Source organism: Rhea pennata, chromosome 2 (genome assembly GCF_028389875.1).
Source record: "Rhea pennata isolate bPtePen1 chromosome 2, bPtePen1.pri, whole genome shotgun sequence".
Classification (NCBI taxonomy): Eukaryota; Metazoa; Chordata; class Aves; order Rheiformes; family Rheidae; genus Rhea; species Rhea pennata.
Window position 1 is genome coordinate 40,916,843 of NC_084664.1, and position 14,392 is coordinate 40,931,234.

The 14,392-nt window shown below is 37.6% G+C and overlaps 1 protein-coding gene across 1 annotated transcript in view; it reads left to right on the top strand.

Moving 5' to 3' along the window:
- KAT2B (lysine acetyltransferase 2B) overlaps window positions 1–14,392 on the top strand; it is a 46,547-nt gene that overhangs the window by 13,671 nt on the left and 18,484 nt on the right. The window contains exons 4-10 of the mRNA XM_062569315.1: window positions 173–262; window positions 2,036–2,217; window positions 3,854–4,045; window positions 6,429–6,535; window positions 8,152–8,277; window positions 12,134–12,270; window positions 14,095–14,303. Coding sequence (XP_062425299.1) covers window positions 173–262; window positions 2,036–2,217; window positions 3,854–4,045; window positions 6,429–6,535; window positions 8,152–8,277; window positions 12,134–12,270; window positions 14,095–14,303 — 1,043 coding nt within the window. The remainder of the gene's footprint in view (window positions 1–172; window positions 263–2,035; window positions 2,218–3,853; window positions 4,046–6,428; window positions 6,536–8,151; window positions 8,278–12,133; window positions 12,271–14,094; window positions 14,304–14,392) is intronic.

A 14,392-nucleotide genomic window follows, 5' to 3' on the forward strand; every position in this document is an offset into this window, starting at 1 on the left:
GGATATATGAAGCAATACACAGTGAAGTTAAGTAGCAATAAATCTAGATGACTAAGCCAGCAGCTGCAGAGCAGATTTTCAGCACTGCTTGTGAAGTGTTGCGCAACTGTGACTGCTATTGATCTTAGGAATGTACATGCTAATTTCCTAAAAAATTGTGTGTTTTTAACAGCTTTTGAGGAAGTGCATTTTACAGATGGGGAAACCTGTAGTAGAAGGATCCTTGGAAAGTCCCCCATTTGAGAAACCTAGCATTGAACAGGTATAAATTAATGTGTGTGTGTGTGCTCTTTGTGTGTATGTTTGCAAATGCTGTCCTTTCTGTAACCACTAGTTTTGAATATACATTGTTTTAGGCAGTTGGCAAACATATTTGTGTATTACTCAGGACAAAGATTGAATGTGAAGGAGACTTCTGTTCCTCTTTTAATATTGGTATAATAGTTACATTATTTGACTTCTCTCATCATTCATCTTATGCTTTAATGAAACTGGCAGTTTTTTGTGATTTTAAATAATGAAACTGAAAATGCTACTTTTATGCTTGGCAGTTCTAATCTTTCACTGTCCTGAGTGATGAAAAGTGCTGTTGAGACTTTGAAATTCAATATTAAAATGACTTTTGTCTTCGGTGAAATCCGTGATAAAGTCACAATCCAATGTAGTGAGATTATAGTCTCCTCTTTCAAAGCATACATAGCAAAAACCAGTTAAAACAAAGAATAACTGAAGCTTTTATAAATCTCTCAGTGGATAAAGAATATACGACAAATTCAGATTTTGATTTAGCAAGCACCTAAGAATGCACTTCTGGCATGCCAGTAGAGTCATTAACTCCAGTGAGACTATGCAGAGGCTTTAGTACCTCACTACATTAGGGACTGTATGTTTTCCCATTGGTTGATGGAATATTTTGAATGTGAAGATTCTGTTTTGTGTAGTAAGTACTTCCTTGCAACTATCAGTTTGTCTTAGTAAACTCAAAACTCTTTTTTGCTGAATTGTTAAAAAGACTTCACCTTTTGTGCTCCTTTGGTTTGAGTATAAACCAAGAGTAAGTGTATGTAATATCATACACAGGTGTATGTAATATCATACACTCCAAAGCCTTAAAATATACTACTAAAAAAGTTTCACACTATATATATATGTATGTGTGTGTGTGTATACATACACATATACATATTTTATATCTATTTCTATTTGTCTGAATATATATATATATTTATTTTTCCCCATGTTTTTCATACTAATCAATTTGTATAAGAAGGTAAAGCATTAAGATCAAAGAGTAACTCTTTTTACAGCTTATTTTGAAATAATTAAGATAGACCTTTATTTTCAACCACTTATTTTTAGCAGTTCAGCAAACTGATCACACAAAATTATTTGCTAAGCAGCAGTGTTGTATATGTTTTACAAGATTGGTGTATTGCAGCAGGTTATTATTATTATTATTATTGTAGTTGCACATTTTAACTTATCCTTAATAGTATTTTTAAAGTGGGCAGTATACAAAGTGCAATGAAGTGACCTACTTGTGCAACACCACCATTTCTTGAAGAAATAATATACTTTGTAGACAAATCTGTAGCAGAAGTCCCCAAGGCTCAGTCTACTGTTAAAAAATAGCCAGAGAGGTTTTTAAGTAATGAGGAAGTATGTACTTTATTTACAGAGGAAATGAATAAATTATGCAGCAAAATTGTGCAATGGAAGCATACAGGAAAAAAAAAAACCTTTCCCATCAAAATTTTTATGCTTTGAAAATAAAGAGAAAATAATTTTCCATCTCTCCCTCTAAGTCTACTACTGAAATAGAAAAAAGATTATTTGAATGTACCTGATACTCTGTACAGGGGAACTGGCTTGTTGCAATTACACATGCAACAGAGCAAGGAGTTCAGTCTGCAGTGTTTATTTTCTTTTCCATGCAATGCAAGTTCAGCATTAATAAAAGTGAATAATGATCAAGGACACACCTACTAAAAATATGATTAAATAATTAAACATCATTTTCTTTTTCTATTTCAAGGGTGTGAATAATTTTGTGCAGTACAAATTTAGCCATTTACCCTCGAAGGAAAGGCAAACAATAGTTGAACTGGCTAAAATGTTTCTGAACCGCATTAACTACTGGCACCTGGAGACTCCTTCTCAGCGAAGACTGAGATCACCCAGTGATGATATTGCGGAGTATAAAGTGAATTATACCAGGTAATGGTGCTTTTGCCTATTAAGGTCTTGCTTACAAATACAACATATATGCATTTCAGGAACACACCAGTGCCTGTGGACTATAGCTGAGCCATGTGAATTCTTGTAGTCATTGGCCATCAGTTCCACACATATTCTTGTATTTTGCAGTGTGCTTTATCAGCCAAGAACATAGTGCAGAGATCTGTGAGCTATATCTAACAACTCTGTAGTAACTCTTGTGTTTGCAAAGGTGCTTTCCCTCTGATAAAGATGTGCGCCTCATATAAGCTCCTGAATTTTAGTACATGAAATAAGGAAGACTGTTACTCAACTTAAAAAAATAAATATAGAAAAGCATTATAGATTGAAAACAAATCATGGCAGGCTTGGAAAATGAAAATGATTTCATAAGTGTTTGAGTGATAAATAGCTATTAGATATTTTTAGGCTCCTTAAAATGGTAGGTTTTATATGACTTTTAAATATTTTATTCAGGATTTGATGGAGTAACTTCATTGGGGGAAGAAAAACTAGTATAAAAAGCTAGATCTCTTTTAATTCTTGCTTTTGTAGTAAAAAAATAGCGTAATAGAATTATCATAGAATCACAGAATCAGTAAGGTTGGAAGGGACCTCTGGAGATCATCTAGTCCAACCTCCCTGCTCAGCAGGGTCACCTAGAGCATGGTAGACAGGGTTGCATCCAGGTGGGCCTTGAAGATCTCCAGAGAAGGAGACTCCACAACCTCTCTGGGCAACCTGGTCCAGTGCTCCGTCACTCTCACAGGGAAGAAATTCCCCCTCACGTTCAGGTGGATCTTCCTGTGCTTCAATTTCTGCCCATTGCCTCTTGTCCTGTCACAGGGGACAACTGAAAAGAGTTTGTCCCCATCCCCTTGACACCCTCCCTACAGGTACTTAATGCACATTGATAAGATCCCCCCTCAGTCTTCTCCTCCCCAGGCTGAAGAGGCCCAGCTCTCGCAGCCATTCCTCATAGGGCAGATGCTCCAGCCCTCTGATCATTCTCGTAGCCCTACGCTGGACTCTCCCCAGTAGCTCCATGTCTCTCTTGTAGTGGGGAGCCCAGAACTGGACACAGTACTCGAGATGAGGCCTCCCCAGGGCTGAGTAGAGGGGCAGGATCATATATATATATATATATATATACACACACATACACACACACACACACACATTAATGCAAAACTCACTATTGAAGGAGCTGGTAGTAAATGAAAGAGTATCAGGCCAAGATGTAATGGGAAAAAGCCAATTGGTGGGAGGCCAGGCTGGAAGTCCTGTTAGACTGGGATGGAACTAATTGGAAATGTCATCCCTTTTACATATAGCTGGGAAAATGGGAGTTCAAAGAGCAGAAAACAAGGCACAGAGCAGGCTAAGGGCAAAGTCTTTGGAGCTACAGGCAGCAGACACAGGAGGCTGAACAAATGAGTTTTGGAGAAAATCCTTGACATCAACACAAATTTTGTGTGATATATAATTACTGTCTGGCTGAAAGGCACTTTGTAGAAACTACAGTGCAGAAAAAAAGAATATATGGAGGCTTAAGATAACTTGTGCTTTTATCACATTAGGTTATTAATATGTATTTTAGGTGGTAATAATTATCTGGCTGTTCTCCCCCTTGCAGATGGCTTTGTTACTGCAATGTCCCTCAGTTCTGTGACAGTCTACCTCGATATGAAACCACGCAGGTTTTTGGTAGGACATTGCTTCGCTCTGTTTTTACTGTAATGAGACGGCAACTGCTGGAGCAGGCTCGGCAAGAGAAAGACAAACTTCCTCAAGAGAAACGAACACTAATCCTCACCCACTTTCCAAAGTAAGGAGTCACAACTCAGCTACATGCAAGGTTAACCAGTAGTATGCAACTTTGACATGGAAGTGAAAAAAAATGTGATTAGTTCTCTTACCTACAACTTAAAATCATTTATTCAGTGGCAAATAGATATTGCAGTTTTTTTTCCGTCACTTGAACTAGTGTATTTTATGTATGTGACTGCTTATTATATATATAATGAATAAATGTTGACTGTTTGGCTTTGTCCTAGGGCTTTACTTTGTAACTGAGATTATTCGTCTTGCCTGGGGGATTGTGCTTATTGACGATTAGAATATATTGTCCGTCACTTATATTCTTTTCAGTAATCCTTGGAAGCAACACAGATCCAGATCTCCAAAAACATATGCTTCATTCTGCTTTTATGGTGGAACAGTAAAAAATAAATAGAATTTCAGTTTATTTACAGTTAAGAATTTCATTTCCATTCAGCATTGTAATGGGGAACAAAGTAGTTCTTCTCCTCGCCCTCAGAAAAGATCTGCTCATTTAATTAAAAACAGAGTTGTCAATATAAAGCTGCATTTATGAACCTTAAACTCATGAAGTCAATAGTGACAGCTTGATTCAGTACTGGCACATTGATAACAGAATCTCCCTCAGTTAAACAGCAATATTCACATCTTGGGATACGCAAGAGAATGGGTTGTCTCAGCTTTGGCTAGCCTAAATGTCAGATGTTTTACTGACCCTTAAAGGAGGGTGACTAGATTGCTCATTGTATTTTTTTCTGTTAAAAGAGCTTCTCTCTTCAAAAATATCCTTATTTTGTGAGGATAGCTTAGCTCTCCAGTCCATATGTTAAAAGCCCATCCTCTCCTACAACGAGGGAACCGAGTCCACAAGCAAGATGGTGATGCTGGGTGTATGCAAATTACTGCCCAGCACTAGAGTGGCTTAGTGCTAATGGGAATGAAAAACAACATGAACTTTCCAAAGTTGGGTAGAGCCAGGTTTTGTTGTTCCTTACGCTTATTAATAATGCCTTTTAATGCTTCAGGGAGGGTAGACCGTATATGGGGCAGGCTGTTACGGGTACAGGAGTGTCTGCGTATAGGATCGTGGTCTTGCCCTGAGATAGGTAAAGGATATAACACTGTGCCTATGTGAAGAACAGATACATGGAGGGTACAGAGCTGGGTCCTGCTTTCAAAGCAGCGCCATCAGCTTTCCCCAGCAGCCCGGCTTTCCCCATGTCGGTCCCCAACGTGGGTTTCCCAACCTGGGTGGCTGCAGATCTCAAGTGGTCTTTTGGGGACTTGTAATGGACATGTCTGGGAGCAGGTAGTTGGCAGTGCAGGTGACCAACACCCCCTTAACCAAGCCCCGTGTTAAACCGTCAAGAAAGAGGAGAAGCATTAACTGAGGAGGCTTTTCAGGATGGCAGTATTTGGAGCCCCTTGGCACAGCAACGCTGATGGAAGGCAGCTGGTGAGGGGTCAGGCTGCGGCAGCTCTGCTGCTTGCCGAGGTTTAACTTGCCTTGCTCAGGTTTAACTCATGCCTTGGCTTTGTCAGCGATGGCCAAGCAGCTGTTGTAAACTTCCAAGCGATTATCAGCTGCCCAGACAGCAGCTAATGCCACACGTGCTGTGCTTAGGTATAAGTTCGCTCTGTGTAGAATAAAGCAGTAGGACTTGACCCTGAATATCCTTACTGTATTCGGAAAGTCTTACTCCATGGTTATGTCGGTTTATTTTGGACAGCTTCTGTACATATAGGTGACTCTAGAGAGTAAAAATGTGCCAAGTCGACTTCTGGTCTGAGAACCCCTTTTGTGCAATGCAGGATAAGCAGCTATCTCGCCTCTGAAAGGGAGCTAATGTACTGGCCCTGTAAAGGCAGGCACGCCCCAGAGTCTGATCTGTGGGATCTCTCTCGTGTAATACAGAGAGGTGTAAAATCATGCCGTTTCTGTAAGCATACCAAACTAAAATTAAAAAATACTGTCCTGCAAGCCCTAATGTGCAATGTGCAGTGTTACGGTGCCACATTTTAAGGACTGGAAATGTCGTCCTAAGAGCATTGTGAATGACTAACGCTGTTGGGATTTTATAAATTTGTGTGAGGTAGAAAGCAAAATCTGCATCTGCAAAATACCAGTTTTTCAGGATAAACAGACATTTCTTTGTCATCATTGTATAACATCAGTACCTTCCCATTTGTGAGCTCTTTCTTATTAATGCTCTTTTTTGTTCTGTAGAAATGTTTATTTCTGCATTTTCAAATTCAATAATTTTTGCTTACAATCAATGATCAATTTTCATAAGTAGAAGCACACTGTACCCAGCTAGATGTTTGATGTCTAGTCTGGCTTTTTTTGCATGATCCTATTATGTTAACATTTCATTGTTTTTTGTATCTAGGTTTTTGTCCATGCTGGAAGAAGAAGTGTACAGCCAGAATTCTCCCATTTGGGATCAGGATTTCATGGTGTCTACTTCCCGTACTGGCCAACTGGGAATCCAGACAGGTAATTTGCATTTAGTAAAGGAAAATATAAAATCCAGTCCAATGCAAGTGATGAATTCTGACCAAGGCAACTTAGACATGCAGCTTTTCCATATAGCAGGCTATACTGAAATAGGTCCACATCAAGTAGGCCCAAATATTTGACTCTCTGGTGCTTCTGCATGTTTTGTTGTTGAAATGCAACTATGTGAGCGTGTCTATAGAGCAGGCTGACTGCTGAGGCATGTCACCTGAGTATTCAGGTGGTGCAAGTGAGAATAATAAGCAAGTAAATGGGATGGATGGCTTGCTGAACGTTAGTCCGCTTGCATGATGACCCTCGCTACCTTTCCAGCTCCCTATCAGTATCTTATCATCAGCTGTCCCATTGTCTTTACATATATGCCTTTGATTTTCTTGTTTTTGTAGAACTTTTCCTTGAACTGTTTCCTATTCATGTGTGCTGTGTTTACCTCATAGCTATTTTGTAGCTCTTACCACTTTCCCTCAGAGTTAGAGTACTTCAGAGGTCTATGTGTCATCCTTAATATTTCAGGAAGACAATGATTGTTTTCTCCTTCTTCCCCTCTTTTCTGCTCAGTTGTATTTACAATTCAATTTTTGGTATGCTGGGAAGTGAAACTTGGAGAAATTGAGTTCCGTATTTTGTTATTACTGCTGATTATCAGTTGATGAAATCATTATGCTGACATTTTATCTGATAATGGATTTCCTGGTGTAGTGAGGAAACTTCGGCTGTGACAGATAGAGATTATTTTGAGAAATTCCTAGTTTGTTTCATGAATTGATGAATTTTGCCTTAGGCATGTGTTCATTGCAACTCTAAAATGATCTTGCTCACAGGGTTCATTCTATCATGTTATCTTCAGCAGGGCTTCAGATCTTAATGTGTCCCTCTCAGGCACCGGATTCTCAGCATGAATATAACATGAACAAGTTGCTAGTAAGACTGACTGTTGCTAGTGATGCCATCAAAATAAATGCATGCAAAGAGAGAAAGACTGCAGGTGTTCAGACTGTGAGCTGGCACGTTATCCCCTGTGCAAAGTCCTGACACAGCTGAAAGATGGATATTTTAGTTTGTTTTTTTTTTTTTAGAGAGATGATAGTGTGAGGCTTTTTAAAAGAATAATTTCATCCTCTCAACTGGTCCCCCTTTTATTGGGTTGGTTTGTGCAGCCAGTCTTTGAACACTGTTTAAGTGGACAGCTGAAGCTGAATGACGAGATCTTACTTTTCAATAGAGCGCTACAAAAAGCCTTTTGATAAGGCTGAACGCCAGCTGGCTTGGCAGGTATGTGAAGGAAGTTTTTTTTCTTAACTTGTGCCCAGCACTGCAGAATAATAAAGTATGATATTTGTAATGAAGTAAAACCAATTCTGTCAACCAGTTAACTCTGTCGATTCAGTCCCACATTAGGTGGCAGTTTAGAAAAATACATTGAGATGATGATCCAGTGTCTGTACTTGCTCACCAGCAGTGCTGGTTTGTTGCACGGTTATCTGTTATTTTGCAGTGGATGGCTGTGGAGTTGGGTCCATAGTAGCGACAGTGGTTCAGCAAGTGCTGTAGTGGATTCCTTGTTCTGAATCTTTCTGTCTTTTTTGCTGTTGCAGTTATCAGTCCTCCTCCTGTTGCAAGATCTGTTTCATACAGTGCAAGTCCTTCATCTCTGGAGCAACCCAACAGTGGAAATATGAGTCCAGCTTGCAAAATTTCTTCTGTCCTTGACCCAAACTTAGGTAACGGAGAGAGAGACTCACTTTTTGGCTTCTGTCTATGTTATCAGTAGTTATGGTGTGATGGTGGTCGTTGTGTTCACTGTGCAATAGCAACTTTGAGGTTTTTGCTAAAACACGCATATGCACATGCTTTTTATCCACTATAGCAATGTTTAACTAGCAGAAATGGCACCTGTATTTAAAAAATAATCAGTTTGTTTAAATTTTATTAAAATGGAAAAGGTCTTTACACAACACAGGTTGTAAGAAAGCATTTTACTTTGGGTAAATGTTTTATAGCCCACAAAAAAAGGTTTTGTCTAAAGAAAAATGACATATATTACTATCCTTTCTTAATACTTCGGGACATTGAGATTACATATAGATGAAGAATCAAGAAAAGAGAGTACACATCAGTTCTAAATTTAACAAGTTAAATTTAAAGCCTGATTGAGTTCAGATTAAAAAAGAGTTTTGGGGAAAAAGTTGCTGAATGCATAAATTCTCCTAATAACTCCTTTTGCAAGTACCTCAGAACTTGTGAACTTGTCAAGAGTGTTTGTAGTTCAGAGAGTTGATCCGGCACTCATGTAAAGTAAGTGCTTGAGGAATAAGAAGAAGCTTAAATGAATTCTTAGTCCCAGAGTTCACTACAAATGAACTTAAGGAGGCACCTAGCCTGGCACTTCCTTTATGGGGGATAAACTGGAGAACAATCTTGAAAAGTGGAAATAGAAGAATTCTTTTTACAGATCAGTAAAATGAGTAGTAAGCAGTCACCAGGAAAAATGATATCTTAGTGAGGGGATTAGAAGAAATATAATATTGACAAACTAATTCTTAACTTGTGCAGCTGAGCTGTCATTTAAATTGCCCTCAGCAGGAGAGAAATGAAATATCCCAGATGCAAAACTATTTTTTAAAGGGGTTCTAAGAAAATTCAAGGAACTGTCAATAAGTCTCCTATTTCAGGCAATTAGAAGAAACAATAAATTGAAACATTAATAAATGATTAAGATTGAATCAGTCGACCTGTGAGTCATGTGGTGTGCGGAAATTCAGTGTGTCTTTTGTAGAATTAAGGAATTGTACAAAACTGCAAGGGAATTGGTGAGCATTTGGATAAGGGTTTTGAATGACATCATGTACTTGGATATCCAGAAAGCTCTGAGCAAATTGCTGCAACAAATTCTCATTAAAAGAGAAAAAATTCCTATGGGAAATAAGAAGGGAGATCCCTTCATAAAATAACTAGTTAAAAGATAGGCAATAAAGAACAGGAATAAACAGTTTTCATAATGAAAGGAGACTAACAATAAAATTTTATTCAGAAAACTGTGTACCATTTGAAAGTCTGAGAAAGTGAGTGAACAATTTGATCTTCACATAGTTAAAGTGCGTTAGCAATGGAGAAAAAAATGGTCAATGGATGCACAGTAGCTGGCCCTAAATGTCTGCTTGTTGCAGAAGGGAGATGTTGAAGTTACTGTGGCTATTCCTTAGGAACCCAAGCTTAGCTCACTGCTAGGTGATGGTAACAAAGGCAAAAGTCTGTGTCCTGCCTCTGACAGTGACCAGTAGCAGATCTTTAGGGAAGGAAGATAAGGACAAAGTAACTATAGAGTGAAACTCCTGTTTGTGTGCATTCTTAGAGTTTGGCAGTCTGCAGTTTGGATAAATCCTGAGCTAGCAGCTAGCTCTATTATTATTGTACTTAATAGTCCTTGATGGACCTTTCTTTCATGTATTTGTTTAATTAGTTACTTTTGTTATTTTACATACTGGTCTGCAGTTAATAATTCAGTTAATTCATGTGGTATATTTTGGTTTGGGATCTTAATATCATGCATTCTTTAAGTCAGTTATGTATGACATGTCAGACTGCGCTGCTTGGTTTATAAGAAGAATAAAAAAAATCTATAATGGAGATTTTTAGATCTATAATGAATACTTATTTCTAGTGGATCCCAGAATGGGATTTCGTGTTGTTTGGCAGTATGCACTGTAACGTGTACTGAGCACTGATCTTTCAAGACAGCAGCACGTAAGTTCCCTGTAAAGGATGCTGAAGTAAAAAGAGAAGCAAATAATTTCAGTGTGAGTTTACAAAGGTTGTATGGGACGAGGAGAGGTATATTCATCCTGGTTCATGCTAATATCCCAGTACAAAAGCAAAATTGCAGCCCTGATAAATATTAATATTCAGTTTATATTTTTTTTCTTTTTAAAGGATTTTTTTTTCTATAGAGATTAAAAGAGAAAAATCCTAAATCTTTGCATAAATACATATGTGTACTTAGCACATATGTGCGAGGGTACATGACAACTGAAAAACATATTTTAGAGCGGAGGCGGGATAAAATACATAACTGAGATATTAATGCAAAAAGTAGTGTTGTTCAGAATGGCAGTCACAGGAGGTAGGAAAGAGGTGTTAATTGGTTTATCTAGCATGCATCAGCTTGATCCAAGGCGTGGCTTATGAGGAGAGAAAGACCAGGTGATAGTTAAAAGGCTGAAAGTTCATGGGAATAATAATCATTACTGTAACTTTCCAGGCCAGAAAGGATCAGACCTTTCCTGGCACTCTCAGGATCCAGCTCTCTTTTTATTCCACGGTATTGTTTGCTTTTTTCATCTGACACAAGTTAATTGCTAATTTTGTCTGATAGATTGTGCATATAGCCTATGTGTTGAGTTCAAAGTGTTGTTATTAGTAGCTTGCCATATATTGTATGCACTAGAGTCAGCAATACAAGAATGATTTGTTAATATAATGGGAGTTTTGTGCAAAGGGAAATATTTTCAATATTGTGTGTGCAGCAGGAATGTGCAAAAAGTCTGTTTTGATGCCATTTTGTGACACCGCCAATGAGAAATTTGCCAATATAATTGTGTCAGCTAAAAGAATTTGTCATGCTGTGTGCTGTTGTTATCCACCAATAGAACTTTGTGATGACAATTTGGCCTCGATTTAAGAAACTTTGAGAAACGGATTCTTTATTATTATTTTTATTATCATTCAACTCAGATGAATTGGGTGAATCATAGTTTCATTATTTTTATTTGCTGTCATGTTTGTTTCAATATTATATTTCACAGAAACACCTTTAATCTAATCTTAATATTTTAGTCTTGCTATTTTTTGTGCTTTTTGTTTAATTTCACACTTTTTAAAAATAGAATGTGAAACAGCTGATATCAGACATTCTTTCCCTATTTGCTGCGGAGATACAGTATGTTCCGCAAACCAGGTGCCTTTGTCATCTTGGGGAAAATAGAACTAAAGACCAAAGAGCTTAAATTAAGACTCCTGTACTTTATATAACTTCATGCTGTATACAGATTTTGTTGCTGCATGGATAGTCTCCTGAGCTGAAAGGCTGACCACTTGGTTAGTGCTGCTCTAGATTACTCCAAGCAGTTGGTTTTAGAGATTAGCTTACATTCTGGGTCCCTGCAGTAAAGAGTGTCCTGCTCCAGCATTCATAATGACAAAGAAATGGAGTCTGAAATAATTTACAGTCTCTACCTTATATTGCTCAGAGCAGTGCTTCTTCACCCATGCGGCTTGTGTCATTTAGGATTTTGAACAGCTAATACGTGCTGCAGACATACTAGCAGATTTCGCTGCGTATTAGTATTTAAGTTGGAAACTGACTTTTGAATTGGTAAGAGAACTTCAAATCTTAATTAACTGCTTTCTGATAAAGAACTAAGAAAGCGATTAACCTCCTGTTTTATTTGAGAATGCTTAAGCTGTTCCACGGTGGCATTCTACTCCCTCATTGCTGGTTGCTTCTGTTTTATGAATAGAAAGATTAAACTGTCCCTGGTAGTTTAATTGTTTTAAATTTCTCCTGGTTTTGTTTTATAGGGGAAAAGAGAAAAAATAATGAACCTTATTCTCTGGAGGATTCTAAAAGGCCAAGGGTTGTAGGAGACATTCCTATTGAATTAATCAATGAAGTAATGTCAACAATTACAGATCCTGCTGCAATGCTCGGACCAGAGGTGAGAAATATATAGAGATGTTCTTGTAAATTGTCTGTTTTTAATAAATGTTTCACATGGATAGAGTAAGATAAGCTATGAGTCCACAAAACTTGCCATATTGTCAGTAAGAATAATAAGAAAATGGAAATGTTTAAGTATGGAAAAATATTGACAAAATACATCATTAGCATGAAGAATAGTTCCACAGGTTGTTATTGTTGTTGTTTTTTAATGTGTGTGTGTTGTTTGCAAAGAGATTTGGAGATTAGTGATATTGAAGAAGGAGATTCCAGGTTATTTTTCAAGGTATTTTTGTTATAGGACAGATCCATAATATACTTCTTTTTTAATTGTTAATCCTAGATGTAGCAGGTAAGACACATTAAACTGGGTGCAAACATTGCATGCAGAATGAAAGATCCAAAATTAAAACCTCTATCTAAAGCAAAAGGGCTGATCTAAACAGTTATGTGCCCCTTTTTGCACAGCTGCTCTTTCCTGTGCTAGAAGAGAAAAACGAACAGAACTGCAGAATTGTGCCATGTATGGAACTACAGAATTGCACTTTTTTCTTTCTTCTTTCTTTTTCTTGGCTGTTTTTTCTCCTTCTGTTTCCTTCGCCAGCCTATGTTTTGCCAGCAGCTTATGTTTGCCAAGTTTAGCTAGAGGCTGTTGAAGATTTGAAATGATGTTTTACTCAGACTATGTACTGTGATTGATGGCTGAGTGTGTTTCAAATGCTATGTTAGTCTTGATGGTGGGGCTGGCAGTGCCCAGCAGCCAAACTTTGCTCTAGAAAGAAAAAAGTATGTGAAAGTGAGCCTCACCACCTGCAAAATAAGTGTTGCTTTGGAAAATTTTGTAGTTAGGGGAGGTCTGTGAGTGTAGTGAATTAATAAGAATCAATTGGTTTTCATGTATTATATAATTATCTTACTTTCTAAAATTTATATGGAATATAATGGAGATATTTTATTAGCTAATAAATGTACTTCAATTTCTTTGAGGTGAGAGGAATCTGATAAAGGTTGTGTAGTGGAAGATTCCTTGGCATGGGTAACAGCTGAGCTTTGTTTATCTGTTTTTAATACAGTATTATATTGTAACAATTTTTTAAAAAGTAGCCAAACTTGTAACTTTGTTCAAAAATGCTCTCCCGCTTTATTTCTGTAGCAGTAGTTAGAGAAGATTCTGTTGCCAGACTTGGTGATGGCAGCATGAAGCAGGCATACTTTGGCACTGTAAAATACTGTTGAAAAAAAAGTTAAACAAACTGCATTAATTTCATCTCCATTCATATATGTGTGTGTAATTGCCAGATATAGCAGCAAAATCACCAGGAATTAAAACGTTCTTTTTAGACTCTTAAGATATTTGCATAAATAGTGAAAAAATGAAAAAAAAAATGATAGTACGTGTAACACTGTTATCATCTGTGATCTGAAATATGTATAAGAAAACCCACTACTACTGGTGTCCAAACTAGCTAGATTAAAGAAACTGTGAAGATACAATGGCATAATCTTCAACTGCATAAGTGTTGTCCTCCATGGGGTTTTGTCACTTTTTCAGTAATACCATCACTGTTACTACTTAATCTTTACTAAAACAAGCTTGTGTAAGCCTTTGTACACTGTAGCATAGACTTATAATGAGCTTATTTTGATGGTGTCACTTCATCTAAAAACCAAGAAAAGTAGATCAAAGGCAGTTCTGTCTATTTTTATAAAAGGATGGATTGGAAAAGATGGAGTTTTTTTGTTTCTTTATTTTTTAAGGCTATTCTATCAGAGGATATGAAATCTCCAAAATATTATTTTGGTTCTCTTTTGTATGATGCAGACTAATTTTCTCTCAGCGCATTCAGCCCGGGATGAAGCTGCAAGGTTGGAGGAGCGTAGGGGAGTGATTGAATTCCATGTGGTGGGAAATTCCCTGAACCAGAAGCCAAACAAAAAGATCATGATGTGGCTAGTTGGTTTACAGAATGTGTTCTCCCATCAGCTACCCAGGATGCCAAAGGAGTATATCACGCGCTTGGTCTTCGATCCGTGAGTACCTTTGGAGAGGAATTTCATGGGCGAGTTAGAGCGCATGGTGCAGGTTACAGGAAGCGGTATAGAAGTGGGCTGCTAAGTTG